Source organism: Dasypus novemcinctus, chromosome 25, assembly GCF_030445035.2.
Source record: "Dasypus novemcinctus isolate mDasNov1 chromosome 25, mDasNov1.1.hap2, whole genome shotgun sequence".
NCBI lineage: Eukaryota > Metazoa > Chordata > Mammalia > Cingulata > Dasypodidae > Dasypus > Dasypus novemcinctus.
In genome coordinates, this window is record NC_080697.1 from 22,955,248 (window position 1) to 22,970,165 (window position 14,918).

A 14,918-nucleotide genomic window follows, 5' to 3' on the forward strand; every position below is an offset into this window, starting at 1 on the left:
TGGCCGTGTGATGAGGAGTGCCGTGCCACACGGTTGTCCCCCACGTAGGGAAGCCCCACATGCAAGGAGTGTGCCCTGTAAGGAGAGCCACCCAGCATGAAAAAAGCGCAGCCTGCCCAGGAATGGCGCTGCACACACACAGAACTGACGCAACAAAACGAGACACAGATTCTGGGTACCACTGACAAGAATACAAGCAGACACAGAAGAACACACGGTGAATGCACACAGAGCAGACAACTGGGGGGAGGGGGGGGGAAGGGGAGAGAAATAAATAGAAAAAGAAAAAAAGAAAAAGTTGTTATGGTCTTTTCGGCTCTCAGACTTTATATGATTAAATTAGTGATAATATTATGGGGATATTTTTTATGAATGAGAGTTGTGTTCTTTATAATGCAGTGTAACTTTCTATTTGTTTTCATCAAAGGACTTCTAGTGGTTACTACAATGGAAGGAACAAATAATTTCAAGACACCAAGCAAATTATCTGAAAAAAAGAAATCTGGTAAGATAGCAAATGTAAGGTTGCTGCTATTAGAAATGTCTTAATCCTTTCATTATCTGTCATTCACTAACAATTTTAATGTAAGTTCCTTTTCTACTATTGGTATTGACAAATGGTCCTTATTTTATTGGCAAGGGTTTTGTCATTGATACGCTAAATTTATTAATGTTCTAATAGATTTGGGGGTTTTCTCTGGTGAAGAATTAACGTAGCTTAAACATTGGTAGAACTGCTTTTCTACCTTTCCTTCTCACATACACACATTGCTCTTGTGAGTGTATGACAGTTTGAAGCTGGATGGACCCCAGATAGTTATGTTCAATCGATTCCTGTATGAGTAAGCTTATCGTGGGTGGGACCTTTTAGGTTAGTTCTGTTAATGCCTTTTGATTAGGTGGCTTCATTAAGGTGTGGCCCAGGGAGGGTCTTAATCCTCTTACTGGAGTCCTTTATAAGAGAATGAAATTCTGATGGAGAGCAAATGCTGCAGAAAGCAAGCCATGGAACCAAAAAGCTGAGGTAAGAAAACCCAGAAGAGAAGGGACAGATCAGCAGACACTGCCATGCGACAGAGCAGGCCAAGATCACTGGCAGCCAGTCTTCAGGGAGAAAACATCTCCTGGTGATGCCTTGATCTGGACATTTTTCTTAGCCTTGGAAATGTAAGTTTCTAAGCCAATAAATCTCCATTTTAAAAAGCCAACCCATTTTTGGTATATTGATTTCACTAGTGTAGCAGACTGAAATGATGGGTAAGATATTTTCCCAGGAAAATTCAATGGGGAAAGGATAATCTTTTTAAAAAATAAAGGTGAAACAATTGCATATCCATATGCCAAAAAAAGTCAGCCTTTAGCTTTACACCATATACAAAAAAGGCAAAAAGGAAAAGAAATGTAGAAACGTCTACAGAGCCTGAGGAACCTGTGGGACACCATTAAGTGTATCGATTTAGGTGTCCATGAATCAATGAATGGATAAATACAATGTGGTATATGCACAAGATGAAATATCTTTCAGCTGTAAGAACTGAAGTTATGAAACATATGACAGCATGGATGAACCTGGAGCACATTATGTTGAGTGAAGCAAGCCATACCCAAGAGGACAAATACTGTATGGTTTTGCTATTATGAAAGGAATATAATGAACAAACTCTTGGAGTTAGTAGCTAGAAGATAAGTCACCAGAGAATAGGAGGAGGTTAGAGAATGGAAAACTGAAGGTCATCCTGTGCAGAATTGGTAAAAAAAGATTGTTTGTAAACGTTTGGGAATGAATAGAAATTGTGAATGCACATCATAGTGTTTGTAATTAGTAGCACTAATATATGGGTATGATAGTGGTTGCAAGAGAAGTCTAAGGTTGTGTATATCGCTAGAAGGAAAGCTAAAAAATGAAACATGGAATTATATAGCATAGTGAACCCTCTTGTGAAAAATAAGTATGGTTAATAATGCATATATAAGAATGTTTCCTCTGAAACAAATGTGTTTTAACATTATGTTAATATGAAGGTGATGTTTGAGCAAAAATAAACCAAAACAAACTATGGACAGTAGTATATAGTAATACATTAATAATCTTCCATCAATGGTAAAAAAAAAAAAAAAAAGGAAAAAGGCAGTATGCTAAGTGAAAGAAGTAGCCAAAAAGTACTACATATTGTTTAACTCCATCTATACAAAATGTCAAAACAAACAAATTACAGAGACGGAAATAGATTAGCAGTTATGTATGGTAGGAGAAGGATAGAGTAAGAGGTAGCTACTATATAATAGGGCTTTTTGTTCATTTTTGTTATTTTCTTTTTTTAAGTAATATAAAAGCTCTAGTATTCATTGAAGGTATAAGTGTACAACTCTGTGGTTATACCAAATGTCATTGATTGTGTACTTTATATGGAGTGGTTTATGAATATGATTCAATAAAATTGATGTTTAAAAAATAAAATAGGGACGCAGACTTGGCCCAGTGGTTAGGGCATCCGTCTACCACATGGGAGGTCCGCAGTTCAAACCCTGGGCCTCTTTGACCCGTGTGGAGCTGGCCCATGCGCAGTGCTGATGCGCACAAGGAGTGCTGTGCCATGCAGGGGTGTCCCCAGGTAGGGGAGCCCCAAGCGCAAGGAGTGCGTCCTGTAAGGAGAACCGCCCAGCGTGAAAGAAAGTGCAGCCTGCCCAAGAATGGTGCTGCACACAGAGAGAGCTGACACAACAAGATGACGCAACAAAAAGAAACACAGATTCACCTGCTACTGACAACAACAGAAGTGGACAAGGAAGACGCAGCAAATAGACACAGAGAACAGACAACCAGGGTGGAGGGGAGAAAAATAAATAAATAAATCTTTAATAAAATAAAATATAAGTAATATAGCATAGAAGGTTTTAAATAACCTCAATAAAATTTAGTGCCAGTTTCTCATTTGAAGCCATTGGTGGCTAGAAAGTAGTGGAATGACATATTTAAAGTGCTGAAAGAGAAAGATTGCTACCCAAGAATTCTGTTTCTGGTAAAACTGTCTTTCAAAAGTGAGGGAGAGATTAAGATAAACATGAGGTAGCTCATCATCCCTAGAAGAGCCCTACAAGATGCAAGAGAGTTCTGCAGGTTGAAAGGTTAACAGTAGGCAGTAGGTGGAAGCTGCATGAAGAAAGATCTCTGGTAATGACATGGATTAATATAAATACCAGCACTATTATATTTTTGGTTTATAATTCTACTTTTTACATTTTACAGGATCTGAAAGCAAATGCATAAAATAATAAATCAGTGGTCTTGGATTCATAGTAGATAAAGATATAATTATTATAAGACCTACATAAATGTGGGGGAACTACATAAAGGTGGGGAGACAATGCTGTACAGGAACGTACTTTTTGCATACTATTGAAATTAAGTTAGTATCAAAGCAAAAAAGATTGTTACAGACTTACAGTGTTGGAGAATATGCAAGGTCGTAGTGATAGAAATTAGAATACAGATTTGCCAGGGAGTAGGAGCATGAGGAATGAGAGTTAATGCATAATGGGTGTAGGGTTTTTGTTTGGGGAGATGGGAAAGTTCAGTAATGGAAGGAGGTGAGGGTACTACAATATTGTGATTGTGATTTATCCCACTGAATAGTATGCTTGGGAGTGGTTGAGATGGGAAAGTTTATATTATAGAGTTGTTCCCACTCAAAATAAAAAAAGAGCAACTAAAGACAATGACAAAGGTAATACATGATCATGGGTGGAGTTTAATAATAGAAAAGACTCAAAGTGACGTTAGTGGGACATGAAGAATTGGAAAAAGGCAGTTTAAAGTTTTTTAAAAAAATAATATATGGTCACTTCAAAAACTGAAAAGGGAAGTGGACTTGGCCCAGTGGTTAGGGTGTCCGTCTACCACATGGGAGGTCCGCGGTTCAAACCCAGGGCTTCCTTGACCTGTGTGGAGCTGGCCCACGTGCAGTGCTGGTGCGTGCAAGGAGTGCCGTGCCACGCAGGGGTGTCCCCCACGTAGGGGAGCCCCGTGCACAAGGAGAGCCGCCTAGCTTGAAAGAAAGTGCAGCCTGCCCAGAAATGGCACCGCACACACAGAGAGCTGATACAACAAGATGATGCAACAAAAAGAAACAGATTCCCATGCCGCTGACAACAACAGAAGTGGACAAAGAAGACGTAGAAAATAGACACAGAAGAACAGACAACTGGGGGTGGTTGAAGGGAGGAGAAATAAGTAAATAAATCTTAAATAAATAAATAAAATAAAAACTGTGAAAAAATTACTTCTACATTTTCTGACATATTTACTGTTTCTGGTGACCTTTTTCCTTTTCATCAATCCACCTTTGCATCTGGTTTATCGTATTCTTTTTACCTGATGAAGTTTCTTTAAGATTTCTTATAGTTTACACCTTGTGATGAATTTTTTAAGTGTTTGTTTGTCTTAAGCAGTCTTATTTCACAACATTCTTTTGCAGCATTCTACATTCTAAAGTAAAAGGAACTCTCACCTTTTGAAGGACTTTTTCAATGGGTATAGAATTTTAAGTTGTCAGTTTTTTTTTTTCTTTTCCTTCTTTCATTACTTAAATGTTATTCTATTGATTATTTTGGTTTGTATAGTTTATGACAGGATGTCTGCTACTATTCTCATTTTTGTTCCTCTGTAAGGGAATATATCCTTTTTCTGGCTTCTCTTGAAATTTTCTTTGTCAGTAGTTTTTATCAATTTGATTATGATATGCCTTAACTGTAGTTTATGTTTCTTCTGCTTAGGGTTTATTGTGCTTTTTGGATCTGCCACTTTGCTGTTTTCATCAAATTAGGAAAAGTTTGGGCCTTCATTTTTTTTTCAACTATTTTTTCCTACTACCTCTCTATCCTTTTTTGGGATTCCAATTACACATACATGTTTGAGTTTTCGATATCTTGGTAATTGTTCCACTGATTACTGGTGATCTCTTCAGTTTTTTTCCAATACTTTTCTTTCTGTGTTTCATTTATGGTAGTTTCTTTTGCTGTGTCTTAAAACTTGGTTACCTTCTTCTCTAAAAAACTGTAATTCTTATCCATTGCATTTTTCATTACTTAAGGTTCCATATGGATTTTTAAAAATATATTTTTCTTTCCTTATGTTCATATATCATTCAGCATATTTAAAGATTTATTTAGCTTTTTAAATGTCCTTGTCTTCTAATTCTATTACCACAGTCATTTTATGGTATGTTTCTGTTTATTTTCATGGTTATGAGACATATTTTCTTGCTTCTTTCATGGCCGGATAACTTTTTTTAAAGAAAAGATTTATTTTAAATCCCCCCTCCCCAGTTGTCTCTTCTCTATGTCCATTCACTGTGTGTTCTTCTGTGACGGCTTCTATCCTTATCAGTGGCAACGGGAATCAGTGTTTCTTTTTGTTGCGTCATCTTTTGTCAGCTCTTTGTGTGTGCGGCACCATTCCTGGGCAGGCTGCACTTTCTTTTGCGCTGGGCGGGTCTCCTTACAGGGCACACTGCTTGCACATGGGGCTCCCCTACGCAGAGGACACCCCTGCGTGGCACGGCACTCCTTGCGCACATCAGCACTGCGCATGGGCCAGCTCCACACAGGTCAAGGAGGCCCAGGGTTTGGACAGCGGTAGGTAGGTGGACACCCTATCCATTGAGCCAAATCCACTTTCCCCTGGATGCTGGACATTTTGAGTTCTTAAATGCTGGGTTTTGTTATTTCTTTAAAGAGTGTTTGACTTTGTTTTGGTATGCAGTTGTTACCTTCATATCACTTAGATTCTTTTTGAGTCTTGCTTATTTTAAGCTTTGTTATGGCAGATTAATAGAAACTTTTTTCTTCATTTGAAATATCTGTACTGCTAAGATGTGACCCTTTAGAGGACTTTATCCTATATTGTGTTACAAAGTTACCACACTCTGGCTCATGGTAACATGAAGTATTTCAAAACCTGTGTGATTTTCAGTAATTGTTTAGCATACTGGTTTTCTTTAGTACTTTCCCCAGCTTTGGGGACTTCTGCTCATTTTATGCAGATAAGTACTTAACCAGACACACAAAGATTGTTCTTTGGCACACTGTTTGCTATTCCCTCCTCTTTAATATTCTGTTCCCAAATTCTAGCTTCCTGGGCCTTGTTTTTTGTTGTTGTTTCTGTTTTAAAGATTTATTTTATTTATGTTTACTCCCTTCCACCCCCACCCCCCATTGTTTATGCTCACTGTCTGCGCGGCTTCTCTTTATGAGGCACCAGAAACCGAACCTGGGTCCTCCCATGTGGGAGAGAGGTGCTCAATTGCTTGAACCACCTCAGTCCCAGCTTTGTTGTGTCTCTCATTGTCTTTCCTCTTTGTGTTTCTTTATTGCATCATCTTGTTGCATTAGCTCATGGCTCCTGCCCATAGCACCAGCTTGCCTTCTCCAGGAGGCCCCAGGAATCCAACTTGGGAGCTCCCCTTTGGTAGGTGGGAATTCAGTTGCTTGAGCCACACTTGTTTCCCAGTTCCACAGGACTACTGACCTTCGTTTCCTCTTTTTCTGATAACTGTAAATGGCCTTCAAGTATAAGTTAGGCAATAATAGGGCTTACCTCATTTTTTTCTCTTTTCTTGGGGATCATAGCCCTGCTCTGCCTGTTGTCAACTGTCTGAATACCAATATTTTTGTCAAGTTTTTTAGGTGGGATAGCAGTTCCAGGAACAGTTAATTCTTCATGAGCAGAAGCAGGGTTCCTCTATTTTATTTTATTTTTAATGGCTGTGTAATGCTCTGTAATAAAGATACACTGATAATTATGCTTCTGATGATGATCACTTAGGGCTTTTTTTTCTTCTGGTTTATTTTTGCAACAACAAAAGCAAACCCCAATATTCGAATATGTATGCATGTGTGTGGGTGTGAATGTGACAAAAACAGGCTGCTTTCCTGTCCCTGCTTCAGCATACTCTAGGATAGAGCTCCAAAATTAGAATTCTTCAAAGAGTATTCATTTAAAATTCGATAAATATATGAGATCTTCAAAAAGACTACACCATTTAACACCTTTAATAATAGTATATTAAGAATGTTATATGCTTTTGTAGAGGTCCTTTCAGATACTAAATTTTATTTTTTATTTCTCTTTTGACATTTAGTATTCTGCTCAACTCCATGTATAGCTATTCCTGCCTCTCCATTTATGCAGAAGCTTGGCTTTGGTACTGGAGTAAATGTTTACCTTATGAAAAGGTGAGTATAATATTTCAGATTAGGCCGGCAGACTTGGCCCAATGGTTAGGGCAGTTCGTCTGCCACATGGGAGGTCCATGGTTCAAACCCCGGGTCTCCTTGACCCGTGTGGAGCTGGCCCATGTGCAGTGCTGATGCATGCAAGGAGTGCCGTGCCCCGCTGGGGTGTGCCCGCGTTGGGGAGCCCCACGCGCAAGGAATGCGCCCTGTAAGGAGAGCCACCCAGCGTGAAAGAAAGTGCAGCCTGCCCAGGAATGGTGCCGCACACACGGACAGCTGATGCAACAAGATGACGCAACAAAAAGAGACACAGAGCCCCGTGCCACTGACAACAACAGAAGCGGACAAAGAAGATGCAGCAAATAGGCACAGAGAACAGACAACCGGGGTTGGAGGGGGAAGGTAAAGAAATAAATAAATAAAGATTTCAGATTAACCTTTCACATGGAACCGTAGTTCTACTGTACTAGAGGAAAAAAAGGAATATGAAAATTCAAAATATTTATATTTTGGATATGTTCCTGATTCTACTTATCGGTTATATTCCAGTCCCCAGAACCTTACATAACTTTGTCAGAGCATTGTCTGGTATACCCTTTTCTTAGCTTTCTCCTGAAGATTATTAAAGAGGAAGCAACTGACCTCATAATTTTTCCTTGGTTTATGTGGAAAGGAGGAGAAGTAGGTGAAAGGGGTAATGAAGGAAAAATGAAGTAACTTGATGAGGTATGCTAATACCTAATCATATTGCAAATGTCAGACACTTTTTTTTTGTTTCTCTGAATCTTTTCTCTTTACCTAGCTCCATGGTTACATGTGGCAAACAACTAAGTATGTGTTCCATAATGCATTTTTGGAATAAGCCTGGATAGTTCCAACCCTGCATATTATTAGCTTGATCTTGGTTTATATTGTTGGATCTTGGTTTATACTGTTTACAACTAGAATTGCTTTCTTTATAAAAGGTTGATGAACTGAAAATAGTATGGCAATTGTGTGTAAGTGGGTATTCCTAAAGCATTTTTACAGTTTACAAACCCTTTTTGTATGTTAGTATGCTATTAATTCATTTTTTAGTGTTTAACCTTTGTTTCACGTTAATTTGAAAGAAAAATGTCTAACACATTTTCATGGCTAGTCTCATAACAGTTATATTGTGACTTGATCAGAAAGCTTCTGGTTTATGTGAGGGTACTATCCTAATCAAGATGGCAGAGAGAAAGACATCAGGGCTTTCGCTCCAGGAGAAGCTTTGAACAACTTGCAAGAACTGGCAGAAACATCTCTAGAAAACAACTAAAGAACTGCAGTTAACAGAGCCAGCGGCAAATCAAGCAGTCTTAAAAGCAGTGGATTAAGACGCTACTGTCATTAAGTCTGGGCAAACTTTAATAATATCTTCAAAGGTCCTATTTACAAATGGATTTACACCAACAGGACTGTGAGTTGGGACCTGAATATTCCTTTTGTGGGGGATGCAATGAAATCTCCAGCAGTCCATCTTTTGGATCCCAGAAAGACATGTTCACCCCACTTGCAATGCATTATTTCATTACAACATCTCAAAAGCCTTAAAATTTTGTAACAATGCTAAGTACAGAGTCTTATCAAAATCACTCATGGGTGTGGTCCATCCTAGGACAAAGTTCCTCTGTCTAATGGACCTTTGAAACCTGGAAAACCAAGTTACCTGCTTCCAAATTACAATAGTCCAGACAAGTATAGGATAAACATTCCTGCTCCAGAAGGTAGAAAATGGAAGGAAAATGTCACAGTTCCAAACAAGTCTGAAATGCAGCAGGCAAACTACATTAGATTTGAAGGTCTGAGCATCGTCTGTGAATGATGTTTTATCCTGTGGGTCTGCGGAATGCCAGTCCCTCCCTTTACAAGTGCTCAAGCTGTGCCCATGCTCTCCATGAACACTGGGGTGTAGACTGTTACCTTTTCCAAGTATCAGAATGATGGCCTTGATCTCCATAAGTACAGAGTACAGGCCCACCATCTCCAAGTATTGGAATGATGGCCAGATTCACTGCAAATGCTGGGATACAGGTTCCACCTTCTCCAAGTATTGGGGTGGCAACGTTTTCCATGAACAAAGGCTCAAGACCCACTCCCTCAAGCACAGGTTTGGACTTGCCCTTTCCACACATGTGGATGGGTCTGCTCTCCTGACCTGAGGAGATAACTTCAGTCCAGGCCTCAGCTTCCATGGCCTTGCCTGAAGAAATTCTTTCTTCAATTCGTCCCTTCTCTGTCCCTTTGATCCAGTCTGGCAATGATTCTGCTCATAAAATTTTTGCAGAAATCTGGTTGACTTTGTGTGCAGTTCAAGAGAATCTAAACCATGACATTATAGTATTTTCCACAGATCCTTTCCTGGATAACTCCATTTCCAATCTTGACTTCCATGGAAATGGCTGACTGGGTCAATATTGAGACATACCCACTTTAGCAGAGGATTGTTCAGTTAAATCCTCACATGGAGCTCTGTCCTGTGAAGATTCTTCCCAGACAGTCAGAGAGTTCCCTGATAGAGCTGCTTCTGGATAGGCTCAGAATTTTCCAAACCATTGGTTTAATTTATCTTACCTCTCTCATTTTGCTGTAAGCTTCAAGGAGAAACTAGGCAGCATCTTCTGTACTTTTCTTAGGAATTTCCTCAGCTAAATATCCAAGTTTATCACTTGCAAGTTCTGTCTTCCACCTGACATCAGAACACAATTTTGCCAAATTCTCTGCTGTTTTATAACAAGGGTTGCCTTTCTTCCAGTTTCCAGTAACACATTCTACATTTACTTCTAAGGACTCTTCGGAAGTGCCTTTCACACTCATATTTCTACTAATAGTCCCTTTCAGTTCTTATCTATCAACCATCCCACTATTCTTCCAGCTCCTACCCATTACCCAATTCCAAAGTTGTTTCCACATTTTTGGTATTTGTTATAACAGCACCCCACTTTCCAGTACCAAAAAAAAAAAAAAACCACCATATTATTTTCCTGCTAAAACACATACAATGTTGCTTAAACAGGAATTTATTGGCTCACAGTTTCAGATGGTAGAAGTCTTATTTCATCACAGAATTGATATCAGCAGTCTTGGGATTTTTGGCTTTTCTGTCACATGGCAGTGCACATGGCAATGTCTTCTTTCCCTTCCCGGGTTCCGTTGACTTGACTTTCGGGCTCCCCATGGCTGCTTCTCCTATGTATGATTTCCTTTGCTTAGAATGAGTTTGGCCATAGTGGATTAAGGCCCATCCTCATTCAGTCTGGGCACAAATAATTAACAAAAACATTTTTAAAGGTCCTATTTTTAAATGAATTCCAGCCACAGGACCAGGGGTTGGGACCTGAACATCATTTTGTGGGGAACATAATGTAATTCCCAGTGGTATACATGTGGTCATTAATTATCCTGTTCCAGGGGGTGGGTGTAGTTTAGCAGTTGAGTGCCTGCTTCCCATGTATGAGGTCCTGTGTTTAATCCTCATACCTCCCAAATAATAATAATAATTACCCTGTTCCTGTAGAGTTCACAAATTCTCAAGTGTGCCAGTAAACCTCAGTCTAAAGATCCTGCCTTCTAAGCCAAATTCTCCAGTCTTCAGAATTTGGATGATGGAGGGTTGGGCACCTGTCTGGTGGTGCAGAATCAGGGAGGATATCTAGGAAACCACCTGCTAATTTTTGAATAACTTTCAAGCAGTTCATGTTAAATCAATTAGTTTAGTTCTCATCTATTTCCTGGCTTCTTAAAAATTTTGTTATTTTCTCTGCTGTTATTTCCATTCTTATCAGTGGGTATACATGTCTTAAAGTATGTTTGCTGTCATTTTTGTGGGGCTTGGAAGAGATCAAAACTATGTGTATGTTCAAGCTATCATTTTAATTCAGAAGTCTTTTATTTTTTTATACAAAGTGTGTTTTTAATACTTCCCCAACCCCACCCCCCATTGGCTCCCTGGTCTATTTGCTTGTATTCCCTAGGAGATAGTGGAAACCAAACCTGGGACCTCCCAAATGGGAAACAAGCACCCAGCCGCCTGAACTACATCTGCTCCCTGCTGGCTGTGGCATCTGCTTGTTGCAGCATCTGTTTGTCTTTTTTAGGAGGCACTGGGAACTGAACCTGGGACCCTCCCGTTGGGAGGCAGGTGCCCAACTGCTTGAGCCACATCTCCCTATTGCTAATATTTATTTATAATTTTTTACATCTGTAAGTGAAATTGGCTTATAATTTCCCTTTTCTGCTGCCCTACTTGATTTTTAAAATCAAGGTTATACAGGACTCATAGTTCCTTTTCTTACATTGAAGCAGTTTGTATAAAATTGAATGGTAGGTTCCATGAAGGTTTAGTAAACCTATAAAATCATCTAGACCTTGTATTTCTTATAGGAAGATTTAAACCAGTGATTAAATTTCTTCAATTAGTTTTCTTTAGAGTTTTCTAAGAATTTTTCCATTTTGTCTTTCAAATTTATTGGCATAGTTTTTAGTATTTCTTACCTTTGTTGTATCTGTAGTTATGCTCCCCCACCTTTTTTTTTCCCTGAGGTGCCAGGGCTGGAGATTGAACCCAGGACCTCATGTGTGAGAAGCCAGGCTCAACCACTGAGCTACATTGGCACCCCTGAGGGCTTTTGTTTGTTTGTTTGTTGTTTCATTTGTTTGCTTGCTGTTTTTTTGTTTTTTTGTTTTTTGTTTTTTGTTTTCGTTTTTAGGCACTGGGACAGAACCTAGGACCTCAATGTGGGAAGCAAGAGCTTAACTGCTTGAGACACATCCGCTTCCCAATGACCCCATTTTTATTTGTCATATTAATTATTTGTGTTTTCCTTTTTTTCTTATGCAATCTCACCAGAAATTTGCCTATATTATTAATTTTTGAATTGCATAAAGATGTTCTTGTCATTCTGTAGATAAGGATATGTTATGAAAAAAGCGAAGGTGGACTTGTTCACTGAATTCTTACAATTTAAGACCTGCAAGTTACTCCTTGACACTTGAAAAATATCTTTACCATAATAAATTTACATTGAAGAGGTTATCCCCAAATACTAGTACTACCTAAAACTGGTAGTTTAAGAATAGTTTAGATAAATTCATGGATAATGTGTTTATATAAATTAGATCTAATGATCATTTGAATACATGTTCCCCCCCTTCCCCTTTTTTTTTCATAAAAAAAAAAAGATCCTGTGATTATAGAGATATGCTTATGAAGGAAAAAAGAGCTAAATGGATTTTTTGTTCAAGCTATTATTTTTTGTTCTTAAGATTAAGCTTTTTTTTTTCTTTAACTTTTGAAGCTCTTTGATTAGCCTTTGTCCCTTTAGATAACACTTCACTATACATCTAAATAAGTTCCTACTTTCTTAGATAAACGTTTCCCAGACTTTGATTTAGGCTTCAGAACACTTAACACCTATGCTTCTCTTTGACAGACCCAGAGCAGTTAATACCTTTTGCAAAGGTTTCCACTTCAGATGCAAGGAGAAAGATTTCTGTGCTTTTTTTCTGTCTGATTGTGGCTATCAATATTGACTGGGGGTATATAGGGTGTATAAACACATGGGAGGGGATAGTTTTTGCAACTCAGAAATAACCTTGTAAACAGCAAAGAGCCTCTTTTTACTCCACAAAGGGAATCTTAAAATTTGAGTTAAAAAAAAAAAAAAGAGGAAAACACTTAACACCTTAAATATCCTTAAATGACTGTATCTTCCTAAAAAATAAAATTTACATTTTTCTCAATTGTTTATTGTCTCCTTAAACTTAATATCTTTGATCATGTTGTGAAAATGTGTAAGATGAGTTGATCAGTATAAAGCTGCAATATTTATTGAAGAAATGTTATGTTCTTTGGATAATTATATATACATCAAATGTTTTTGTATGTCTTTTCTTTAGAGTAAGTTTCTTAGATTAGTGTTTATTAATTCAGCATTGTATAACTCAAATTTGGAACATATAGTTAAATGCTTGATATGTAGTTGGTAGTCTAACAAGTACAACAGGAAAATGAGAAAGCAGTATAGCAATTTTCAGGGTTAAAATTTATAACATTCCATCCTTATCCTCCTAATTCTCTTTATATGTGTTCCCTTCCAGTGTACAGATATCAGACTTCTCTAAATATATCAGAAATATATTCCCCAAATGAAAAGGAAACATTTCTGAGGTGTTGATAGTCTAAAATACTTTAAATATTGTGTTTTTTTAAACAGCAAATCACTATTAAGACCTTTTCAAAATGTGGAAGTTCCTGTTAGTCACTTAAAAATGTATTGTGGTTTTATTCTTTTATATACATTTTTTAATTTAAAAATTTTTTTTAGATCACCAAGAGGCCTGTCTCATTCTCCTTGGGCTGTGAAAAAGATCAATTCTAAATGTAATGATCATTATCAAAGTATGTACGAAAAGAGACTAACTGATGAAGCTAAGATTTTGAAAAGCCTTGATCATCCGAACATTGTAGGTAAGTTTAAATCTATTTGGTAGCAGCATCTCATATATAATTCTCTTTACTCAGAAACAATTTACATAATCCCTTAACTGGGTTCTGCTAATAAAAATGAAAAGGGGAAGTAGATGTTGCTCGAGCAGTTGGGTACCCACCCACCACATGGGAGGTCCTGGGTTCAGTTCCTTGGGCTTCCTCAAAAAAAAGATGAGCAGACAGAGAAAGCACACAACAGACAGCAGACAGCACAAACAATAGGGGTGGGGGGAGGAAATAAATAAATCTTTTTAAAACAATGAAAAAAGTGGGAGCAGAGATTGGCAGAGATCAAATTATTGTGAGAATTTTTTACTAAAAAATAGTATACAATGTTTTAGGTGCATAAGTTTATGTTTATACTTGATGGGAAGAGATAAGATCATTGTGACTCTTGATCCTATGGAGGATTAAGGAATATAAAATGATCTTCAGATAATTTAGACCATTTAAGTAATTTTCTGGCTTTCATTTTGCGTTTTTAATACAGTATGGGTGGTGAAATCATTATATTTAGGGAAGCTCCTGGAATATTACAAATTATTTTAATTCATGTTACTATTAACTAATATTGAAGGAATTTTTAATTAGTTTTGTAAGTTATAGCTGGGGTTTTTTTGTACATTTGTCAGTTGTTAGTCCAGATACATGTTTTCCTAATTACATTACTGTAAAAACCTTAAGTTCTATTGCTCTTCCCTAGTCTAGTGAGAAAATGTCATGTTTTTTTCTTTAAGGTTATCGTGCTTTTACTGAAGCCAGTGATGGTAGTCTGTGTCTTGCTATGGAATATGGAGGTGAAAAGTCTCTAAATGATTTAATAGAAGAACAAAATAAAGACAGCCGGAAACCTTTTCCAGCAGCCATAATTTTAAAAGTTGCTCTGAACATGGCAAAGGGGTTAAAGGTAACTGCTGTTCAATGTCTTTTGTGGGACATAAGGAAACTAAATACATTATATACCTAATTATAAGGTGTGATTTTTTTTTTTTCCTCTCCCAAAAGAAGCAGCTGCCTTGAGTTAAAGTCCATAGTTTCTCATGTTGCAGGATACACTATTTCTTTCTCCTGATTACCAAAGTATTGTTTGGGGACCTCAAATATGCTTGAAAAACCTCAGTCAGGTAGTTTTTCACTTATAGAGATCATCTGTTAGATGTAGTTAAAGGGGTTA

General features: G+C 37.8%; 1 protein-coding gene across 2 annotated transcripts in view; it reads left to right on the forward strand.

The window, feature by feature from the left end:
- The window catches only part of PBK (PDZ binding kinase), a 41,317-nt gene that overhangs the window by 18,866 nt on the left and 7,533 nt on the right, over positions 1–14,918 (forward strand). For both annotated transcript variants that reach the window (XM_004452155.5, XM_012522808.4), the window contains 4 exons: positions 428–505; positions 7,140–7,233; positions 13,581–13,723; positions 14,482–14,651. In XM_004452155.5, coding sequence (XP_004452212.1) covers positions 448–505; positions 7,140–7,233; positions 13,581–13,723; positions 14,482–14,651 — 465 coding nt within the window. In that variant the 5' untranslated portion in view covers positions 428–447. The remainder of the gene's footprint in view (positions 1–427; positions 506–7,139; positions 7,234–13,580; positions 13,724–14,481; positions 14,652–14,918) is intronic.